Source organism: Desmodus rotundus, chromosome 3, assembly GCF_022682495.2.
Source record: "Desmodus rotundus isolate HL8 chromosome 3, HLdesRot8A.1, whole genome shotgun sequence".
Classification (NCBI taxonomy): Eukaryota; Metazoa; Chordata; class Mammalia; order Chiroptera; family Phyllostomidae; genus Desmodus; species Desmodus rotundus.
In genome coordinates, this window is record NC_071389.1 from 67,656,002 (window position 1) to 67,677,377 (window position 21,376).

Here is a 21,376-nt window from a genome sequence, read left to right on the forward strand (position 1 = left end):
TTTTAAAAATTTTTTTTGCAGTCCCCTTTTTATCTTCTTTCCACATGACACTCCAACTATATATGTATGTTAGTCCCACACCTCACTTAAGCTTCTTTTTTTTTTTTAAGTTTGTTTTTCTCCTATGTTTTATTTGGATTATTTGTATTGCTGTGTGCATAGGTGCACTGATATTTTCTTCTTTAGTATCTAATCTTTTTTTAGGTTCATGTATGAATTTTTTAATTTCAGATATTATGTAGTTCATCTCTTAAAAGTTCTGTTTTTTTAAAAAACACCTTTTATTTCTCTCTTCATTATGTTTCTTATTTAAAAATCCTCAAGCATGTCTATAATAGTTTTAAAAAATTCTTTGCTAATTTCATCATATCTTTCATTTCTGGGTCTGTTTCTATTGACTGATTTTTTGCCTGGTTATAGTTCATATTTTACTACTTCTACACATACCTTACAATTTTTATTACATGCAGAATGTTATGAATGTTATGTTGTTAAGTGTTTGAATTTTGTTACCTTTCTTCTAAAAGAGTGTTGAACTTTGTTTTAGCAGACAAGTTATTCTGGATCAGCTTTATCTTTATGAAACTTGTTTTTTAAACATTGTTAGCATGGATCAACAGTAGCTTTTGCTCTAAATGTTGTATAGCTATTCTACTGAGACGTGATCCTTCAGGGATCTTTTCTGAGTGCCCCAAGTATTCTATTCTGGCTGATAGAAACTTGAATGTCTGCCAGCCCTATGTGATGAGGGCTTATAGTTCCCTGGTCCTTAACTCTTTGCCTGGCTTCATGGAGTTTCACCCAGTGTTCAGATTATATCCAGACAAAGACTCAAGGGATCCCTCACTAACTTATGTCACTCTTTTTCTTCAAAACTCCCTCTTCTGTAGTAATGTGCCCCATAAATTCAGACTGACTCATCCCCCTAGGACTCCTGTATTTGTCTTTTCAACCCAGCAAGACAACCTGATTCCGCTTGTTTGTCCCCCTGTGCCATGATGAAAAAATTGTTTTCAGGAAGAAAAGCACTATGATTATGTATTTACCTAATTAGTTTTCCTTCTCTTAGGAAACAGAGTCCTATAGTGTCTTTTTTCACTGTCACACTTTATTTATTTTTCTACTTGTTAATGGATGTTAGGCAGTCTCACACTTGCCTCTCATGGGATGAAGCAGAATCCCTAATTTTTTCTTAATATACATAATTTTTAGAACAGTTCTAAATTTACAGAAAAATTTAGAAGAAAACACAGAAAATTCCCATATACCCCCAACACTCAGTTCCCCTATTAACATAGCTATGGGTACAGATAAAGATATATCTTAGTATATTGTATTTGATACAATTAATGAACCAATATTGAGACATTGTTATTATCTAAAGTTTGTAGTTTATTCACACTTCCTTAGTTTTTGCCTAATGTCCTTTTTCTATTATTAGATCTCATTGAGGATACCATAACACATTTGGTGGTTATGTCTCCTTAAGATTCTCTTGGCTGTAACAGTTTCTCAGTCTTTTTTTGTTTTTGATGATCTTGATGGTTTGAGGGGTATTGGGCAAGTATTTTGTATAGTGTCCCCCAATTTGAATTTATCTGATGATGATCTCACTTCAATCGGTTTTTGACATACACCCCTCATCTGTGTGTGTGTGTGTGTGTGTGTGTGTGTGTGTGTGTAGCGTCTTCTTACTTTCTAACTCTAAAAGATAGTCTAGGCTCATCTGTCCCAGCATCAACCATTTCTCTGATGAACCCTGGTTACTTTTATTCTAATGGTATTAGAAACTAATATCTGGACACTGGGGGTGCTTGTTGTTTCCTTTAGGCCCTCTCAGCAGACGGAGCAAGGAAATATATGTGTATATATATATATTAGTCTGCAATATGCACATATCTAAAAATATTTCTGTATGAATCCTCTTTATGTGAAGCTAAACATGAGTTCATATCAATGTCTCCAACACTAATCTCTTACCACATGGATCATCCTAGTCTTGTTCCCTTGACTGTCTAATCTTCCACTATAGCAGTGAGAAACCTGGCTTTCATTATCCAACATGTAGCACTTAATTGTTCAGTTCCAGTATTCATGTATGGCAGTTTCAGAATTGTTAATCCGTACCTCCACGGGAACTAACTTTACCAACTAGAGTACAGTGGCTTGTATATAGTTCCTTTGCTTTTACTCTTACAGTCTCTACTCATTTCCAAAGTTATTTGGGCCAGCACCTTTCTGTCCCATTCCCTTCACTGAGGTTATTTTATGCATTTGCAATACAGTTAGATTCTTTTGTCGCAGTGGGCATTTCATCATGAGATTCCCTGACCTGACCTCCTCCTAGTATTTTTGTTTTAATTTGTATACACTAAGATTCCCACGTGCTATAAAGTTTTATGGATTTTTATAAATGCATATTGTCCTACATCTACCATTACAATATCATACAGAATAGTTTCAACTAAAAAATTCTTATAATTGAACTCTTCAACTTTTCCCCCTCCCAGACCTCTGGCAATTTTTGATTATCTCCATAGTTTTACCTTTTCCAGATTGTCATATAAATAGAATCATAAAAAGCAAACTAAGCAAACAACTAGAACAGGAACAGAATCACAGAAATGGAGATTACATGGAGGGTTATCAGCTGGGAGGGGGAAGAGGGACAATGGGTGAAAAGGTACAGGGATTAAGAAGCATAATTGGTAGGTACAAAATAGACAGGGGGTGTTACGAATAGTATAGGAAATGGAGAAACCAAAGAACTTACATGTACGACCCATGGACATGAACTAAGGGGGGCGTGGGGAATGCTGGTAGGAAGAGGAGTACCAAGAGGAGGGGGACAAAGAGGGAAAAATTGGGACAACTGTAATAGCATAGTCAATAAAATATAATAAAATGTCCTCTGGTGAGGATTAAATAAATAAGTAAATTGCCATTAAAAAAACTTGATCAAGATTGTGTGGAATCTAGAAATTAATTTAGGCATAATGGACATGTTAACAGTTTTAGGTCTTCAAATCCATGAGTGAAGTTTAGCTCTCCCTTAGGTCTTTTAAAATTTATCTCAATAGTGTTTATAGCTTTTAATGTAGAGGTGTTGCTTTTTTGTTTATTTGTTCTATTTGACCTTTTAGATACTAGTGTAAATGAAATTCCTTTCTTTTCTACTTGTTGATTATTATTCCTGATTATCTTTGGACGATTGCTAGATATTTTATCAAAAATTTATAAAAATAGTTTGGCACTCTGGGTAAAGTTATGTTCATGAAGACTAGATTTCCTTTTGCGTCTGGCCAGCAGTTAGGCTAGATGCAGATCACTTTCATGCAGTCAGGGATTCAGCTGACTCAGAGCTGGACTTTGGTTCTAATAAGGGCTTGTCTATTTCCCATTTATTCTTCTTCCTTATGTGTAGCCCTTCAGAGTCCAACTGTAATCGTGAGTATCCACCAAAGCCTCCTCTCTTTGATAGACACCAAATTCCAATCTGTGTGCCTGTATGCCTGTGAAAGTTGTTAGAAGCTATGCTCAGCTTTTGCTTTCAGATTTGGCAGTTGCCTCAATGGAAGAAGTTACCTCAAAGAAGTGACCTCAAATACTTGGATCACCTCTTTTGTCTTCTCTCTCATAACTTGTCTCAAAATCTGCCACCATAGTAGCTTTTTGACACCTTCAAATCATGTTTTATTTCTTTATTTTTTAAGATATATATTTTGCCCATTTTCCTGGCTGTTTCCAGCAGGAGGGTTGGTCTGAGACAACCTAGTAGGCCATTGCCAAGAGTGTCTTTCTCTGCTCCCTCTCCCCCTCCACTCTTTGAGCCCATCTTCCACTAGTATATAATACTGTTCTTTGTAGTATCTCATTTACATCTGTATTTCCAGCATCTAAAATAGTGCCTAGCACAGAATAGAAGTCAGTAGATACTTGTTGAATTAAAGAATGAATTAATATTTTATCTGAAGATAGTACTGAAATTCAAAAGAAAATGGCTTTACTGTCATTTTTGCAAACCTAAGTATAGCCATTCTTGAGCATAATTAGGATAAGTGCTGAACTTGAACTCAGGCCCTATAGGGTTTTAGTCTCTCTCTTATTGATAAAATATTTCCTCAAGAAATTAACATCTTTTGGTCTTTATTTCTCTATTTTTAGACGATTTATTACTTTCTTACTTAATGGAAATAATTTCCATTTTTATTTAAAAGATGAGGATGACATTGGAATTAATGTTATAATCAAGCAATCAAAAATATCTAGATATAAATATAATTTTATAATAATGCTATCAGTAAATACAAACAACAAATAGATTATTATATTATAAAATGTAGAGAGTTTCATTAAAAATTATGTTTTGTATAATAAGTGTTTACCTGTGTTTTTTCTCCCTCTTCCCTTTAGAGCCATTTTAAGTGCCAGGTCTAGTTATTTTGCTGCAATGCTGAGTGGCTGTTGGGCTGAAAGCTCACAGGAGTACATTCTTCTTCAAGGGTAAGCATAATTTTTACAAGGCAATTTGACTGCAAATGATACAAAGCACTTTTATGAATCTGATTTCCCTGTAAGTCCAGTAAACTATTTCTCATGTGGTAGAATCCTACAAAGTACATTTTCTGAAAACATGAGGAAGTAGGGAATATTTAGTAATAATAGAGATAGTGTGTTAGTCTTTTCAGGTTGCAATAACAAAGTACCACAGACTGGGTGATTTAAACAACAGAAATTCATTTTCTCACAGTTCTGCAAGACCAAAGTGCCAACAAGGTTGGTGTCTAGTGAGAGGTCTCACCTTGGGTCCTTGGGTTGCAGACAGCCCCTTACCAGTGTGTGCTCAAATGGCCTTTCCTCAGTGTAGGGGGACCTGGGGGGCCGTGAAAGGAAAGTGGAGGGAGAGAGTACTTTGGTGTTTCTTATAAAGGCACTAATCATATCACATCAGGGCAGGGCCCCACCCTTATTACCTCATTTAACCTTAATTACTTTCTTAGAAGCTCCATCTCCAAATATAGCCACACTGGGGAATTAGGGTTCAATATATGAATTTAGGTGGGTCGGGGAACCAAATATTCAGTCTATAACAGGTATAGTTTCTTTTTTTTCCCCTTATTTTTCTTCTTTAAAGTATAATTTGGATAGGTATGGATCTCAACGACCTATGGTAGTACAATGGTGAATCTACACATATGGTGGCAGTTTATTTAAACTGCCAAGACTGTTATTAAGAGATGAACTACTTCCTTAAATGGTGAAATGGAACATTTTTTGGTCATAGTAATAACCGTGAGATTCTGTAGTGTACAGTATGGGGGAGGACTTTCTCAATAGGAAAATTGCTGGGAGTTCTGAGGGAGCTTCTCAGTTCTGCATCATTTTCACCATAGATGTTTCCTTGATGCGGTCACTTTTAGCCAGAGGCTCGAGGTGATGCTGGCAATTCCATAACAGTGGATACATAGAAAGTATTAATAAATTCTTACTGAACATTTATTTGCCACACAGTCTATAATCTTGATCCTTCTAGGTTATAACAGTCTGGTTCCCTTTACTAACTAAAAGCATCTTTTGACTACCTTCACTCTCTACCTCCTGCTTCTGGCAACCGGGTAGTTTCTGAATAGGGGAGATTTTATATGCCCCAAATGCCTCCCATTTTATAGTGTTTCACTCTATAAAACATAGAATTTTAAAACATTTGTAAAAATATGTAATGTGTTTTTACTTTATTTTTTTCATATTTTATTTACATAATAAAAATGAAACGTAGATAAAAGAGAACCCAAGCCATTTTCTTTCATACCGGGGTCACATTTTAATTATATTACCACAGTTTCAGTACGCATAATACACAAAACACAGTGAAATATTTTGTAGCCTAACTTTTCGGTGTAGGTTCAGCAACTGCCACTATTAGTGATTTCAATCATGCATCCATGGGATCATGTGTATTCCTTTATTACAGTATTTTTTAAGCAAAAACACTAGACTAATGAAATATTAATAAAGAAAAATAATGTAGGATGTAAATATACAGGGTCCGGCGCATGTAACACCCCTTTTTTATTACAAAATCATAAGCATGTAATTCTGTAACATAACAATATCACACTCAAGCACACCATATGACATTTTATGTGAAATGTTCAAATTCAGACTATAAATTATTACACCCATATTATTACCCTACCAACCACACTCAAGCACGCGTTACTTCTGCCAGACCTTGTGTGTATGCACACACATACAACACACATATAATCACCAAGTTTTTAGTTGATATTACTACTGTAATAAACTTCATCCCTAACTAATTTGTCCCCTGTATGCATAAAATACTTACACATGGAAGGTTTGTTTTTCTTCTCTTTTTCTCCCACTAATATAGCATCAAAATATAACATGAATTGCTTGATGATGTTAGGAAAAGTTTGCATCTAAGTAACCCCATTATCTTTGCATCTGAGCTTCTCTTATTCATTTAAAAATATTTATTGAAGCCCTGGCTGGTGTGGCTCGGTGGACTGAGTGCCGGCCTGCAAACCAAAGGGTCTCTCCGGTTCAATCCCGATCAGGGCATAAACCTGGGTTGTGGGCCAGGTCCCCAGTAGGGGCCACATGAGAGACAACCACACTGTTTTTCTCCCTCTTTTTCTTCCTCCCTTCTCCTCTCTCTAAATAAATAAATAAGTCTTTAAAAAATAAATTAAAATATTTACTGAGGTATTATTATATAACATTCTTAGGCATACGACTAATAATTTGATATATGTATATATTGTGAAATGATAGTTAACATCCATTACCCCAGAGTTATAGTTCTTTTTCTTGTGATAAGATCTTTTAGGATCTATTTTCCTAGCAACTTTCAAGTATAAAATGCAGTATTGTTAACTATAGTCACCATGCACATTACATCCCCAGGATTTAATTTTCTTATAACTGTAAGTTTGTACACTACACTTTGACTACCTTTATATATTTTGTTCACCCCTTTACCCCCTTACTCTGGCAACCAGGTAGTTTCTGATTATGGGGCAAAGGGAATGTGTAGATGGATGAAGTAGTGATAACCTGAAAGATATATGTATCCTACTGTTAAGATCTCTTCCTTGATGACAAATGTAAAATATCCCCTGAATATAAGAAGAAGGATAGTACTAGCAGAGGTCAGAGTGTCTCTAAGTGTGCCAGGCCTAGGGATAATCACTGTGGTGTAATTTTGGAAATTTGTCCAGGGACGACTATGTTTCAGATGTTTTAGACATCATTTAAAAACAATTATTAATCCACTCTCATTGGAACTGAATTCAATAAAAATGTAAATGGAGAGAAAACACTAGCTGAACTCAGGATGCAGCTTTTTGGCATTCATTCTTTAAAAACCATGTGCTTCTGTGTAGTAAGATAAAGGTCAAAAGAAATTATGATTATGCATCAGAGAAATGCAAATTAAAACCACAGTAAGATATCACCTCACACCTGTCAGAATGGCTGTCATCAGTAAATCAACAAACAAGTGCTGGTGAGGATGTGAAGAATAGGGAACCCTTGTGCCCTGCTGGTGTGAATGTAGATTGGTACAGCCACTATGGAAAACAATATGGAGGGTCCTCAAAAAATTAAAAATGGAACCTATGACCCAGTGATTCCACTTCTGGGTATATATCTGAAGAAACGCTAAACAGTAATTCAAAAGAATATATGTACCTTTATGTTCATTGCAGCACTATTTACAGTAGCAACCCAAGCACCTATCAGTAGATGAATGGATACAAAAAAACTGGTGGTACAACCCATAGACACAGACAACAGTGTGGTAATGGCCTTAGGGAAGGCGGGGCAGGGGCTGGGTGGAGATGGGCAAAGTCGGGGGGAATGGGAACGCCTGTAATAGTCTCAACAATAACAATAAATTTTAAAAAGTAGTAGTACCTATATATAATGAATATCACTCAGCCATAAAAGAATGAAATCTTACCTTTTGGGACAGCATGGATGGACTTAGAGGGTATTATGCTAAGTGAAGTTAGAGAAAGAAAATACCATACGATTTCACTGATATGTAAATCTAAAGAACAATATAAATGAACAAACAAAACAGAAACAGACTCATAAATACAGAGAACAGACTGGTTGCCAGACAGGAAGGGGGTTTGGAGGGCTGGGTGAAAGAGGTGCAGGAATTAAGAAGTACAGATTGATAGTTACAAAATAGTCATGGGGATGTAAAGTACAGCATAGGGAATGTAGTCAATAATACTGTAATAATTATGTATGGTACCAGGTGGGTACTGGAAGTATTGGGGGACCACTTTGTAAAGTAGATGATTGTCTAACTACTATGCTGTACACCTGACACTAATATAAAATAAAATTGTGACTGAAAAATAAAATTTAAGAAAAATTATGATGGAAGTCAAAGATGATGACATTATCTGCAATCTAGGTATTAAATGTAGTACCTCGTATTAATTATTGTTAAAAGAATTGAAATCTTATTTGTTACAGTAAATATTTTTGAAAATTCTCAAAAAAAGTATATGATTATGGAACCTTATTCCACAGAGGGGGAAAGTAATTTACAGAGAGCATATGTCCAATTTTTTCCTGGAAGAAATCTTAGGTCCTTGATATTTAATGATACCTGCAATTATATACCTTTGTTTCTGTCTCCAAATAGATTCTGTCCTCAGCAGTAGTAATACCTTATATTTTCTAGACTTCCTTCATGTTTATTATATCCTCTAATTTTTAGCATCAGTCTTTGAGAGAGCAGGTCTATTTACATATTACAGATAAATAAAAACAAGACCAGATTAAGTACAGTGTCTTCCTGGGGTCACTTAGTAAATAAATGCTTATGCTAAATATAAATTACATGTTTTTATTCAGAATCCATTCCATCACAGTCACTGAAGAAATTAGAAATTCCCCATTGGCATGCATTCTTGAACTAGTTAAACAGTCCTCTGCTGTTCAAATCAGCGACTTTCAAACTTTATCCCACAGGACCCTAAAGATCCTGGTAGGTATGTTAGGGAACACAGGTGTGGAATTGGGATCTGAGGGGAAGGCCTTTTGGAAAGGCATACCTCTTCAAGCAGAGCTGCTCCACCTTTATCTGTTTTATATTCAAGATGACTTCTGAGTTTAGCTATAGGAATAAAGGCAATCCTTAATCAACCCTCATGAGCCTTTAGATTAAACATCCAAAGTACACAGGCTTTTAAAAGTGAAGTCTATTCATTAAGAGTTCAGTAGACAAGAAAGAACTAATGAAATCAACTATTGGTCTCTATTCCCTCACCTGTAATTTCTATCTTTGATCATTAATAGCTTGTTTAAGGGAAAGCCAAACAGAAGTAATCAGATTTGTTTTCAAGTGTCATCCAAATAAGTAGACTGTAGCTTGCAGTAGTGCCACCCATGACCAGGCTTGCTCCTCTTACATTATTTTACCTTCACTTCCATTGTGATGAGCAAGGCTCTGTTCCTGACTGGTTCATCTTAACTAGAGCTGCTGCTCAGCAGTGGGGGCTCACTCCCAGTCAGCTTATTCACTTCTAATGCTAGCAGTTTGGAAATGAGATACATTTCTTTTATCTTGCTTGATAAAGCAGGGTTTTCTAACACTAAAATGGAAGAAGAATTTATCTCCTGACAGATAGTGGGTTCTTTCTAAATCCTTTATTAATATTATTGTTATTACACAATATGTTTTTCTTTTTTCTCTTGTATCATATATCAAACTAACTGTCTCAGATTACTACCTAAAATGTTATTAGTATCATGGTATTTAACACCATAGGAAGACTAAAAGGGATTTAGGAATTTTACTTTTTTAAAAAATCACATCTTTTAGGAATTTTTATTACTTTGTAGATTACTTTGTTATATTGTAACAAAGTAATCTACAAAGTAAATAACAAAGTAATCTACAAAGTAATAAAAATTCCTAAAAGATGTGATTTGTAACAAAGTAATCTACAAAACAAATTCTGTCTTCATGTTAACTTATATTGTAAATGTGGGTAGATGTTTCCAGGGGTGGGGTGGTATAGTAGGAAGTTAATGGACTTTGGTGTTTTTATAGGCAGTCCTACATCCAGTCCCTCCTTTGTATATAACTCTAGGAACATTGCTTTCTTTCCTTGAACTTCCTGAGGTTGTTGAAAAGATTAAATGAGATACAGCAAGGAAAGAACGTGGCATACTACTTGGTACATAGTATGTAGTGCTCAATAATATTTGTCTTATTTTTTTCTTTCTCTAAATTAGATTGTTCTCATTTTCTAGAGAGAAATGGGTTCAAGTGAGGGTCATTACCAATACCAGGACAGCAGTGCCTGCTTTGCTTCAGCAGCAGCCTCTTTTGGAACGGGGCCACTGTTGCACGTCAGCAGGATGTTTTTTGCCGTAGGTTAGAATGAAAGCCTGTCTGTCCTCACAGTGAAGAACCACAGAGGTTTTTAATGAATTTTTTAATGAACTGCAAGACATAATGCTTGTAATATTTTTCAAGTGGGAGGGCCTTCAATAAATTGAGGTAGGAAAGTAGAGTCCTACAATCTAGTTCTTCCCATGCCCCATAGTTGGGAGGTAGAAGGGTATAGTTGGAAGAAATTCTCTTGTTAGGGTGGAAGCAGGGAGAAATTTTCCACTTCCTATACTGAAAATTGAACCGAGGACAATATTTTTGTAAAGAATACCCACATATTTCCATTTTATGTAAGTGGAATTCTTACAGTGGTGGCTTGGGGCTTTGAAGCATGAAATTGGATTTACTCATCTCCCTTGGGAGATTTCCTGGGATTGCTCTGCACCTTCAGCATGATCTTTTGAACTATAAATCAGATCATATTTCTCTTCTGACTAAAATCTTTGATGCCCACTCATCGCAATTAGAAGTAAATCCAAACCTTTACCGTAATTTACAAGACCCTGTATGATCTGGCCCCTGGGTTTTCTCCAGACTACTCCACCTAAAGCAGCTACAGCCAAATTCTCCAGTTACTGTCTTTTGTTATCCTGTTGCATTGTCTTCATGGCACATTTCACTGTTAAAATTATCCTCTTTATATATTTGTTTACATATTTATTGTCCATGTCCTCCCTCTGGAATGCAAGCTTCTTGTGTCCTCCAAGTCTAGAATAGAGCCTATTATTCAGTAAATATTGAATATGAAGATGTGAGTGAATGAATGAATGAATGTCCCTATGTTACTTTAGCCCACGTACATAGGAACCTGGAACTTTAGGAAGCACAGTGACTTTAGTAGACTAGAGGTATGTTTGCTCTCTGATTTTAGATTTCTGTCCTCTCATACATTTTTCTTTTTTTTTTTTGAGTATATGTAATGTTGTCATCTCCTACAAGCTTTTATTCTGATTATGTTTAAATGAAAATAATGCTTTAACTCTTTCCACTTAAACTGTGGGTTATTGGAATAACTTGTTTTTCTAGGTTAGTTGATCATGCCTTTATAAAAACACTTTTAGTAAAAATACAAATGATTTACAACACAATACTGAAAATGCAGTTTAGTAAAACATCTGTTAGGACAGCAGGAAAAAGGTTTCTTGCTGTTTTTATAGTTATCATATATACTGATATAAAGAAAGGCTCAAATGTCTAGATTTTATTATTTATTGATAAAACTACTTTTGTTTTTATTTAGTCATTATTTTTTGCTTAAATATGTCAGGTCTTAAAAGAAACTATTCTTTCAACAAAAATGGCCAATTCTCAGTAACATTGACAAGAATGGCTCTGGATATTTGAGGAAAAGTATATGGAATAGTATATATTCTAGTAATTATGCTAGTGTTTAAATTAACAGACTACAGATAATATGTCATAATTACCCTTGTCATATCGATAGTAAATAAATGAGAATATTTAGAGATTGACTTTTTTCCTAAGTATTTAAGTAAAGCTTGGAGTTTTGAATTAGTGGAAACCAGAAGCCATAGTAAAGGCCAGTTTATATTTATAAAATTAATTGAAAAGTATTTATATATTTTTACCTCAGTGTGTTCCTTTGAAGGTTTGGTAAGGTGCTGTAAGTGCCCTAGTAAGCCATTTATTTAAATACTAGTCAAACATTTATTAAGCATGTATTATTTAAGGCCATAGATTCAAAGCAAATACCTTTTTGAGTACTGCCCAATGGGATTCCATTTCTTTTCTTCTTGCCATCCTCCTTTTGTTCTTTCAGCAGATATTTAGGTACAATGCTTAACAAACTGGGGGGGTCTTATCAACAATGTGCACACTCTAATTCTACTGTATAGCTCCAGTATTATAAGGGAAATGGAAAAATCTTTTCATCCTGGAAATAGTGAATCAATGCTGACATTCTACTGGTACTAGAGATGCAAGGATAACTATGATATAGACCCTCCCCTCACAGAACTCAGTCTAGAAGGAGAAACAAATATGTAAACAAAGATATTACAAGTCAGTTTGATAAATGTGATAATGGAGGTATATACAGCATACTTCTTTAGATGCAAGCTTTGGAGTCAGTCTGCCTGGATTTAAATTCCAGAGCATCATTAGCGATTTGACCTGGGGCAAGTTACTTAATTTAGTCTTTTTTTAATCTATAAAATGAGACTAATAATGGTATCTACTGTTGAGTTGTTAGGATGATTAAATATGCTAATGGCATTCAAAATGCTTATTAGCTCAGTCCTGGCTCTTAAGTACTCAATATGGATGTTAGTTATTACTGTGTTTAACAGTCAGTGATTTTTTTTTTTTTTTTTTGCCTTAGGGGCATTAAGGAAACAACCAGAGGTAAAGAATTACATGTCTTGTGTATGAAAGATGAAGTAAATAAAGAGGGAGAGCATTGTAAGCCAAGTGAAAAGTATGTGCTAAGGCATGGATGTTTAAGAAATTATAAGTAGTTCAGGTATAGGAAATTAGCAGTTCACTTGGAACAGCTACTAGAGAGGGAGAGCCAGAGGTCAGATGATAACAAACACTGTACACCAAGCTAAGGAATTTTGGACTTTTTTTTTTCCTGTGGACTATGGAGAATTGTTGAAGGGTTTTCAAAGTGGAGGACTATATCAGATTTACATTTTAGCAAAGTCACTCTAATAGTGATGTGGGAAATGAACTGCAAGGAGATTATTTTAGGCAGGAAACCCATCTGAAAGGATACTGTCATAGTACAAGTGAGAGAAAATGAAAGACTAAACCAGGGCAGCAAGAGGGGAAATAGACAACAGAGGCTGAATTCAAGAAATTTGTGAGGGTATATATGATGGAATATAATGAGGAAGAGGATTAGGATGAACCTCCGGCTCTGATTTAGGTAACTAGATAGTAAATAGATATTGTTAGAGTTTTGAGGGGGTCCAATAAGTAGTAATGTACTTTCTTCCTGTTCAAAATAAAACAAGAGAATCAGGAGATGAAATAAGAAAACATTTTCTTTATTATTGATAAAAACTGTTAAAGCAGTAAAATGTGCGTTAATGCAAGAGCCACAGTTGACTTGATTAACTATTTCCCTTCTAAGACAGCCCACTTAAAAGAAGGTCTGAATTTGGAATAGCAAAAACACTTTTTCCCCATCACCTCTTCCTACTGCTTCAGCAGAGAAGAAAGGATAAAAGGAATCAAATTTCTTCTCCTCTCAAGTTTCACCAACAACCAGTGGTGGTTGTCCACAAACCAGATGATTCCCTCCACTTGATATAGATATAGAGGGCAGGACAAGAAGCCAGAAGTCTCATAATGAATCAAATAGGAATAAAAGAAATAAGACCAGTTTCAGGTGTTGGGAGACGCAGGGAACAGGAAGGAGGTTATGAATTCAGAGCTTCAGATCCAGTAGTCAGTAGCACATAAAGATATTGAGGAAGAGAACCAAGACGGTGGCGTAGGTAGACACACTGCTCCTCCTCGCACAACCAGAACTGACAGAAAATTGAACGACAAGGAAGTCCAACACCAAGGAAATAAAAAATAAACATTCATCCAGACCGGTAGGAGGGGCGGAGACAGGCACCGGGGCGGAGAGGACTCACGTGGCCGTGGCGGGACCGAGACTGGCGGAGTGTGGGACAAGCGGGGCAGGCAGTCTGACCACTAGCAGACCCTGCGGCCCCACATTCGTGCACAGATAAACCGGACAAATGGCGGGGAGCAAAGCAGACCACGCAACCCAGGGCTCCAGCGCGGGGAAATGAGGCCTCAGACCTCTGATTGGGGGCACCCGTGGGGGTTGGGGCGGCAGCGGGAGGGACTCCCAGACTCACAGCAGGGGTTGTTGGAGAGACCCACAGGGGCCTAGAGCGTGCACAGGCCCACCCACTCGGGAACCAGCACCAGAGGGACCCAATTTGATTGTGGGTTGTGGAGGGAGTGACTCAAATCCGGTGGAGAGTAGAGCAAGCGCCATTGCTCCCTCTCGGCCCCTCCCCCACGTACAGCATCACAGCACAGCCACCAGCATTACCCCGCCCCAGGGAACACCTAAGGCTCCGCCCCTTTAAGTAACAGACGCACCAAGACAAAAAAAAAAAAAAAATGGCCCAAATGACAGAACACTTCTGGACAAAGCTCCAGAAAAAATACAACTAAGTGAGGAAGAGATAGCCAACCTATCGGATGCACAGTTCAAAACACTGGGTATCAAGATGCTCACAGAATTGGTTGAATTTGTTCGAAAACTAGATGAAAAATTGAGCCTATGCTAAGAGAAACAAAGGAAAATGTACAGGGAACCAATAGTGATGCAAAGGAAACTGGGACTCAAATCAATGGTGTGGACGAGAAGGAAAAAAGAAACATCCAACCAGAAAAGAATGAAGAAACAAGAATTCGGAAAAATGAGGAGAGGCTTAGGAACCTCCAGGACATCTTGAAACATTCCAACATCTGAATTATAGGGGTGCCAGAAGGAGAAGAGGAAAAACAAAAAATTGAAAACTTATTTGAACAAATAATGAAGGAGAACTTCCCTAATCTGGCAAAGGAAATAGACTTCCAGGAAGTCCAGGAAGCTCAGAGAGTCCCAACGAAGCTGAACCCAAGGAGGAACACATCATAATTACATTACCTAAGATTAAAGAGAAGGAGAGAATCTTAGAAGCAGCAAGAGAAAAGGACACAGTTACCTACAAAGGAGTTCCCATAAGACTGTCAGCTGACTTCTCAAAAGAGACCTTACAGGCAAGAAGGGCCTGGAAAGAAGTATTCCAAGTCATGAAAGGCAAGGATCTACATCCAAGATTACTGTATCCAGCAAAGCTATCATTTAGAATGAAAGGGCAGATAAAGTGCTTCTCAGATAAGGTCAAGTTAAAGGAGTTCATCATCACCAAGCCATTATTATATGAAATGTTAAAGGGACTTATCTAAGAAAAAGAAGGTAAAAAATATGAACAGTAAAAACGACAGCAAACTCCCAGTTATTAACAAACACACCTAAAACCAAAACAAAAGAAAACTAAGCAAACAACTAGAACAGAAACAGAACCACAGAAATGGAGATCACATGGAGGGTTATCAATAGGGGATTGGGAGGGGGGAGAGAGGGGGGAAAGGTACAGAGAATAAATAGCATAAATGATAGGTGGAAAATAGACAGGGGGAGGGTAAGAATAGTGTAGGAAATGTAGAAGCCAAAGAACTTGTAAGTATGACCTATGGACATGAACTATAGGGGTGGGGTGTGGGAGGGAGGGGGTGGGCAGGATGGAGTTGAGTGAGGGGGCGGAAATGGGACAACTGTAATAGCATAATCGATAAATATATCAAAAACAAACAAAAAAAGATACAATGATGTTGGTCAAGCTAGAACCACTGGATGAGTATTATTAATCAAGAAATCTGTACAAACCTAACAAGAATCTTTCTAGTGAGTAGAGATGTCCATCTGAGGATTTAAGCAAGACCAGAGGCCATTCGTTAGAGATGCCAAGGAGAGGATTTCTTAGTGAGTTAGAGATTTGGACTATGACTTCTAAGGTCCTTTCTAACTCCTAGTCTATTATATAAGATGCTCAATAAGTAATCAGTGATGTGATAATGTATGAGTAACATTTTATAATGTATATTAAAAGCCATAGCCGTAATCATACTTCATATTAAATTAATGGCATACCTGTATGCATAGTATTTGAAGAATGTATCCTTCAGATAAAAATGCAATTAAAACTTCATCTTGGCTAAAAGTTTATGGGAAAATAGAATGTATCATAAATATCAGTTAGCCTTAATTATTTCTGGATTTGAGTTTTCTTTTATTTTTTCAGTATAAACCATGTAGAAATGAATGTTATGATGTATTTTATATATGGAGGAACTTTGGACTTTCCAGACAAAGCTAATGTTGGGTATGTATTAATTTTTAATTTAAATATAAAAGTATTAATATTTTTGACTTCTGCTTTGTTGAGCTGTTTTCAAAGTGTCGGTGAAGTGGAAGCTTTACTTTTATTACCCCTTTTGCCATATCTTGTGTGCATTTGGGAGTGCTGTATCTAAAAACAAGGTCACTGTTTTAGAAGTAAAAATGTTCTAGCAACTCACAGTGATAAGATTAAGAAAAGTCTTTATTAGACTTATGTTAGAAAAACCTTGTATTTTAGAGAATAAATGAGAAGATTTTATAAAATAAAACTGGATGAACCTTTATCAAATTTTGAACAATTATTTCACTATTTTATTTTTAAACTTTAGGCTGCCTCTTTTAAACAGCAAAAGAAAAGCCTTAAAATGAATTTAAAAATATAAGCAACCTAAAGATCAACAATGATGTGTTTCTAAAGTGATCTACAGTGAAATGTCGCTAAAATTGCTGAAATCCTACTGGAGAGTGAAACCTACCTGCTCTTGTAATTTTCTGGATGTCCTTTCCTTTAATTGTTATTCTTACATCAAAATAACAAGCTCTTCTTTTAATTTTAAATATTCATTGGTTCATTTAGTTGAAAACTGAATAAATATGATTTGGGGGAGAAAATATCATGAATCACAACGATTAAGTACTGAAGTTGGCCCTGGAAACATAGATGAATTTTATCATGCTCTCAAGGCTTGTAGGCTTCCTAAGTACCTAAAGTATGTATGGGTGCCAAATGAAAGAAGCAACGGAAACCTTCTGATAATTGGATGCTGTCTCTAATCTTAGGGTCATTTATAAACATTTTCAGTCTGACAAGCATCAGTTAATTGCCCTTCCCCCAATCTTTCATTATACAGATTTGTTACAAAGAGTTTTTTAACTTTAAACAGCCTTCAAAATAGTGCCCTGGACTTTGGGGTGTGTGTGTATGTATGTATATATATGTGTGTGTGTGTGTATATATATATACATATATATATATATATATATATATATATATGTGTGTGTGTATATACGTATATATCTGGAGAGAGAGAATCTGAGGGGAATTTGATTGAAACATTTTCAAATTTTCTTCTTGTTATTCTCCACTACTCAAATCATGTGACAGCTTTCAACTTTTGGCCTTTTTATAATCCATAAAGATTATTTATTATGTAGGGCAGAGAGTTAAAAATTAAAATAATTCAGATTTTTCTTTTTTCTAAACAGACTATATATTATTAGGAAATTACTGTGTATTATGCCTTGGTTTTTAAATTGGAGAATTAATACCATATTTATTTTTATTTTAGTAAAATACTCAGTATGGCTGATATGTATGGACTAGAAGGATTAAAAGAAGTAGCAATCTATATTTTAAGAAGAGATTACTGTAATTTCTTTCAGAAGGTAATTATTGAATCTCAAAAATCTACCTGATGCTTAAAGTCACCCGTTACTACTCACTTTAACTCTGATAGCAAATAGTTCTTTAAATCTTAAGAATATTAAATTAATTTAAATAATGAGGACTTAAGTTGAGAAAAACTCATGCTGTACTTACAAAAAGCAAATTAACATCATTTTAAATTATATGAAATAGAGGTAGGAAATTACTAAAAGGATATAGAAGTTTCCTCTATAACTTCAAAGGTGGAGTGTACAGCTAGGACTCAGGGTTTGGAACTAAGAAGAAAGAAATTGGGAACCCAGGTTACCTTATCCATTTATCAAGGTGCATTTATCACAGTGCTTCATTGGTTCTCTTCCCTGAAATTATACTCCTTTTTCTACCACCTCTCTTTATACCAGGTACTTGGGGTGGGATATATTTCTCTTCTTCCTGTCTACCCAGGTGGAATATAAATACTGACTTTTAAATTTTAGTTTATGTAAACATAAATTCATTGTCTAAAGAAAGCTCCCATGCCATATATTTGTATAGATGCCGTTTTGTACATTGTTTTTAGATTCTTTACTTTTTTAATTTACTCTGTGACTATAGGTTATTTTTTTTATTTCCTTATTTATGCTTTTCTACATTTTATAAATTTTCTACAATGATACATATTACTTTTTATTATAATCAACAAAAGACAAAGAATTGTTTATATCAATATTACCCTCTTATTGGGTACTTGAGTTCACAATATAAATTGTATGAATTATAATTTGGTAATTTTAAAAATAATTTCAGTGATACTTGAATTTAGATTTTTTGTGTTGAGTAGACTTTTCCTAGCTCTCTATAGGCTGTGGACAAGGAAGCACCCTGTGCACTAAAACAGGAACCGTGGGTCCTGCTCCATCACCACCACTACACTCTATGGTTTACTGAGAGACAGTGAAATTTCTCAGCTACCTTTACTCAAGTATTTATTCTACCCTCTATAGATAAGGGAACTAGAAGAAGGAGGGCAGTCTGGTGGTGGTATCCTCAGCTTTGTAGAAAGTAAAGAATTCTGGTGAAAGATTTTCCTTCTCTTTCATCTGCTTCCCCCATCTTTGCAGCCAAGTGAAAGTTAGGAGGGAGATCCAAGCATAACCCAAATAAAGATTAAAGGCAGAGGCTATTTGTGATGGGGAGATAATATCTTCTCATGCCCCAGAGGACTTCTATTATATCTGGAAAACCATCCCACTCCAGAGCTTCTATTAAAGGAAAAAAAAAAGTGGTAAGAGATTTCTTGGGAGATCCTGGAATATGCTTCAGAAGCCAAGGAGCGTATACTTGAGTGTGGAGATTTCTAAAGGGAAAAGGAGGCTTGCTGTAAGCCAGCACTCACCTCGTGGTTAGGGATAATAGTTATTGTCATAAATAGAAGAAAGTGTGGGTAGTTCACCTTACACCTGTTAAACACAGGACACAGGGAAGGAGGAGGACCTCAGTAGTTCATGAAGATTAGAGGACACTGATACAGGGCCAAGTGACACTGTCCCACCTACGGAATCATTATGCATCATGGACCACTGGAAGAATCTTTGTCTACTGAGAGACTAGGATGAACTTCAGTCTGTCTCTAAAAGAGCCACCACATCAGCAAAGGCCACCAACATTTGAATTAGAGCAGTCAAGGACATGTCCTTACTACCATGTTGGTCCCTGGTTAGTTACATGAGGTGACCATAACCATCCATTGTCCTCTTCCACAGGAGTTAGACCTAGAAAGTGGAGGAGCAGGTGACCAGACCATTCTCTAGTCCCTGTTCCATATGTCCTACTATAAATGTAGTCAGTGATTTAGGTCAGATATGAGAGAGGCGTTTAACAGTACTATACTGAATGTCAATACCAACAGTAACCACAAAGTACTGAAATTAGCCTACAATGGCATTAAGGGATGGAAAAGTGGGGAACTTGACAGCATGGTTAAGGATGCTAGCTGAGAACAAGTTTTATGTTAGTATCTCCTCTGAACTGAGAATCCATAATAGACCAACTAATCTAACATTTTTAAAAAATCTCTTCTATAGATGATCTTATGGGTTATATGCAGCTTCTTATATTTTGCTTTCAATAATGCACTTAATTTTTAAAACACAAAAGGCATATTAGTTGTCTTTAAAACAACAGAAAAGCATTTTTTTAAAAAATGATTAACATGGTATTTTGTTGAACACTTTTTTTATCTTATTTTACCTATTTTAATAAAGTCTGTATTACTGTAGTAACAACAGATATTTGAGATAACAATTTCTGTTTTTATTGACCTGATTTTTAAATTATTTGCTTCATGTATTTTGATAATAAATATATATTTGTGTAAGCATATCTTTGATATATAATTTTACCTTCCAGATATCAGTTATGCAGTTTCTTGACAGCGACATAAATAGGGTAAACCTTTAATAGCTCACATGTGGGTATAATATGATGGGTAACTGGCCCTGGAACTCACGGCAAACTAGCTTCAGTCATTTTATTAATTTTATAATCTTGCTTTTACATGATTTTTTTGGACTTTATTTATAGGATTATAATAAGATTTACATTTTTGGCCAATTTGGCTCATTTCAATTTTTTTTAGGTAATGATTTAAATATATGTCTCTTCACATTCTACAAGCAGGTTTTGAAAATAACAAAATATCAGTTATCCTATTACAAAAACACTTGGCAGTCAGCATTTTCATATAAGTAAACTTCTCAGAAAGCTAAAGTTAACCCTTTAAGCCAGAGGTCAGTAAACTTTTTCTGTAGAAGGCCAGAAAGTAAATATTCTAGACTTTTTGGGTATGGTCTCTATCATAACTACTCTCAGTTCTGCTGTTGTAGAGCATTAGCAGCTACAGACAGTATGTGAATGAAACAGCACAGCAGTGTTCCAATAAAACTTCATTCACAAAAACAGAAATAGGCTAGATTTGGCTCACAAGCTGTAGTTTGCCAGTCTCCGCTTTAAGCAGTAAATTATTTTGTATTTTAATAATTTTATGGAAATTATTCTTAACTTGTGTATCAATTAGTAGTCTTTGTTGTAGAGGGCTGGCCATTCCTAAATAAAATTAGACTGTTGGACTTTTTAACTCTTGCATTTACTTTTACAATTTTTCAGACTTCTGGGAGCTTTTAGGTTGTCAAGTATGTGTGTACCAGTAATCTGTCCCCTCACACTAATTTTTTTTTAATTTAATCTTTAGTATATATTTTTCCCATTACCATTTAGTCCCCTAATACCCCTGCCCAGCAATGACCACACTGTTGTCTATGTCCATGAGTCCTTTTTCCTCAATCCCTCCACCCCCTAATGTCTACGCCTCCAAGCTGACATCCTGCTCTCCATCTATGCGTCGGTCCCCATTTTCCTTGTTTGTTCCGTTTGTTCATTTGATTCCACATATGAGTGAAATCATGTTGTATTTGTCTTTCTCTGACTGGCTTGTTTCACTTACCATAATGTTATCCAGGTCCATCCATACTGTCTGAAAGAGTAAAATTTTCTCCTTCTTTACAGCCTAGTAGTATACCATTGTGTAAATGTCCCATAGTTGTTTTACTCACTCATCTACTGATGG

General features: G+C 35.8%; 1 protein-coding gene across 2 annotated transcripts in view; it reads left to right on the forward strand.

Moving 5' to 3' along the window:
• BTBD8 (BTB domain containing 8) overlaps positions 1-21,376 on the forward strand; it is a 91,892-nt gene that overhangs the window by 40,526 nt on the left and 29,990 nt on the right. For both annotated transcript variants that reach the window (XM_024565537.4, XM_024565538.4), the window contains exons 5-7: positions 4,414-4,503; positions 16,288-16,368; positions 17,675-17,771. In XM_024565537.4, coding sequence (XP_024421305.3) covers positions 4,414-4,503; positions 16,288-16,368; positions 17,675-17,771 — 268 coding nt within the window. The remainder of the gene's footprint in view (positions 1-4,413; positions 4,504-16,287; positions 16,369-17,674; positions 17,772-21,376) is intronic.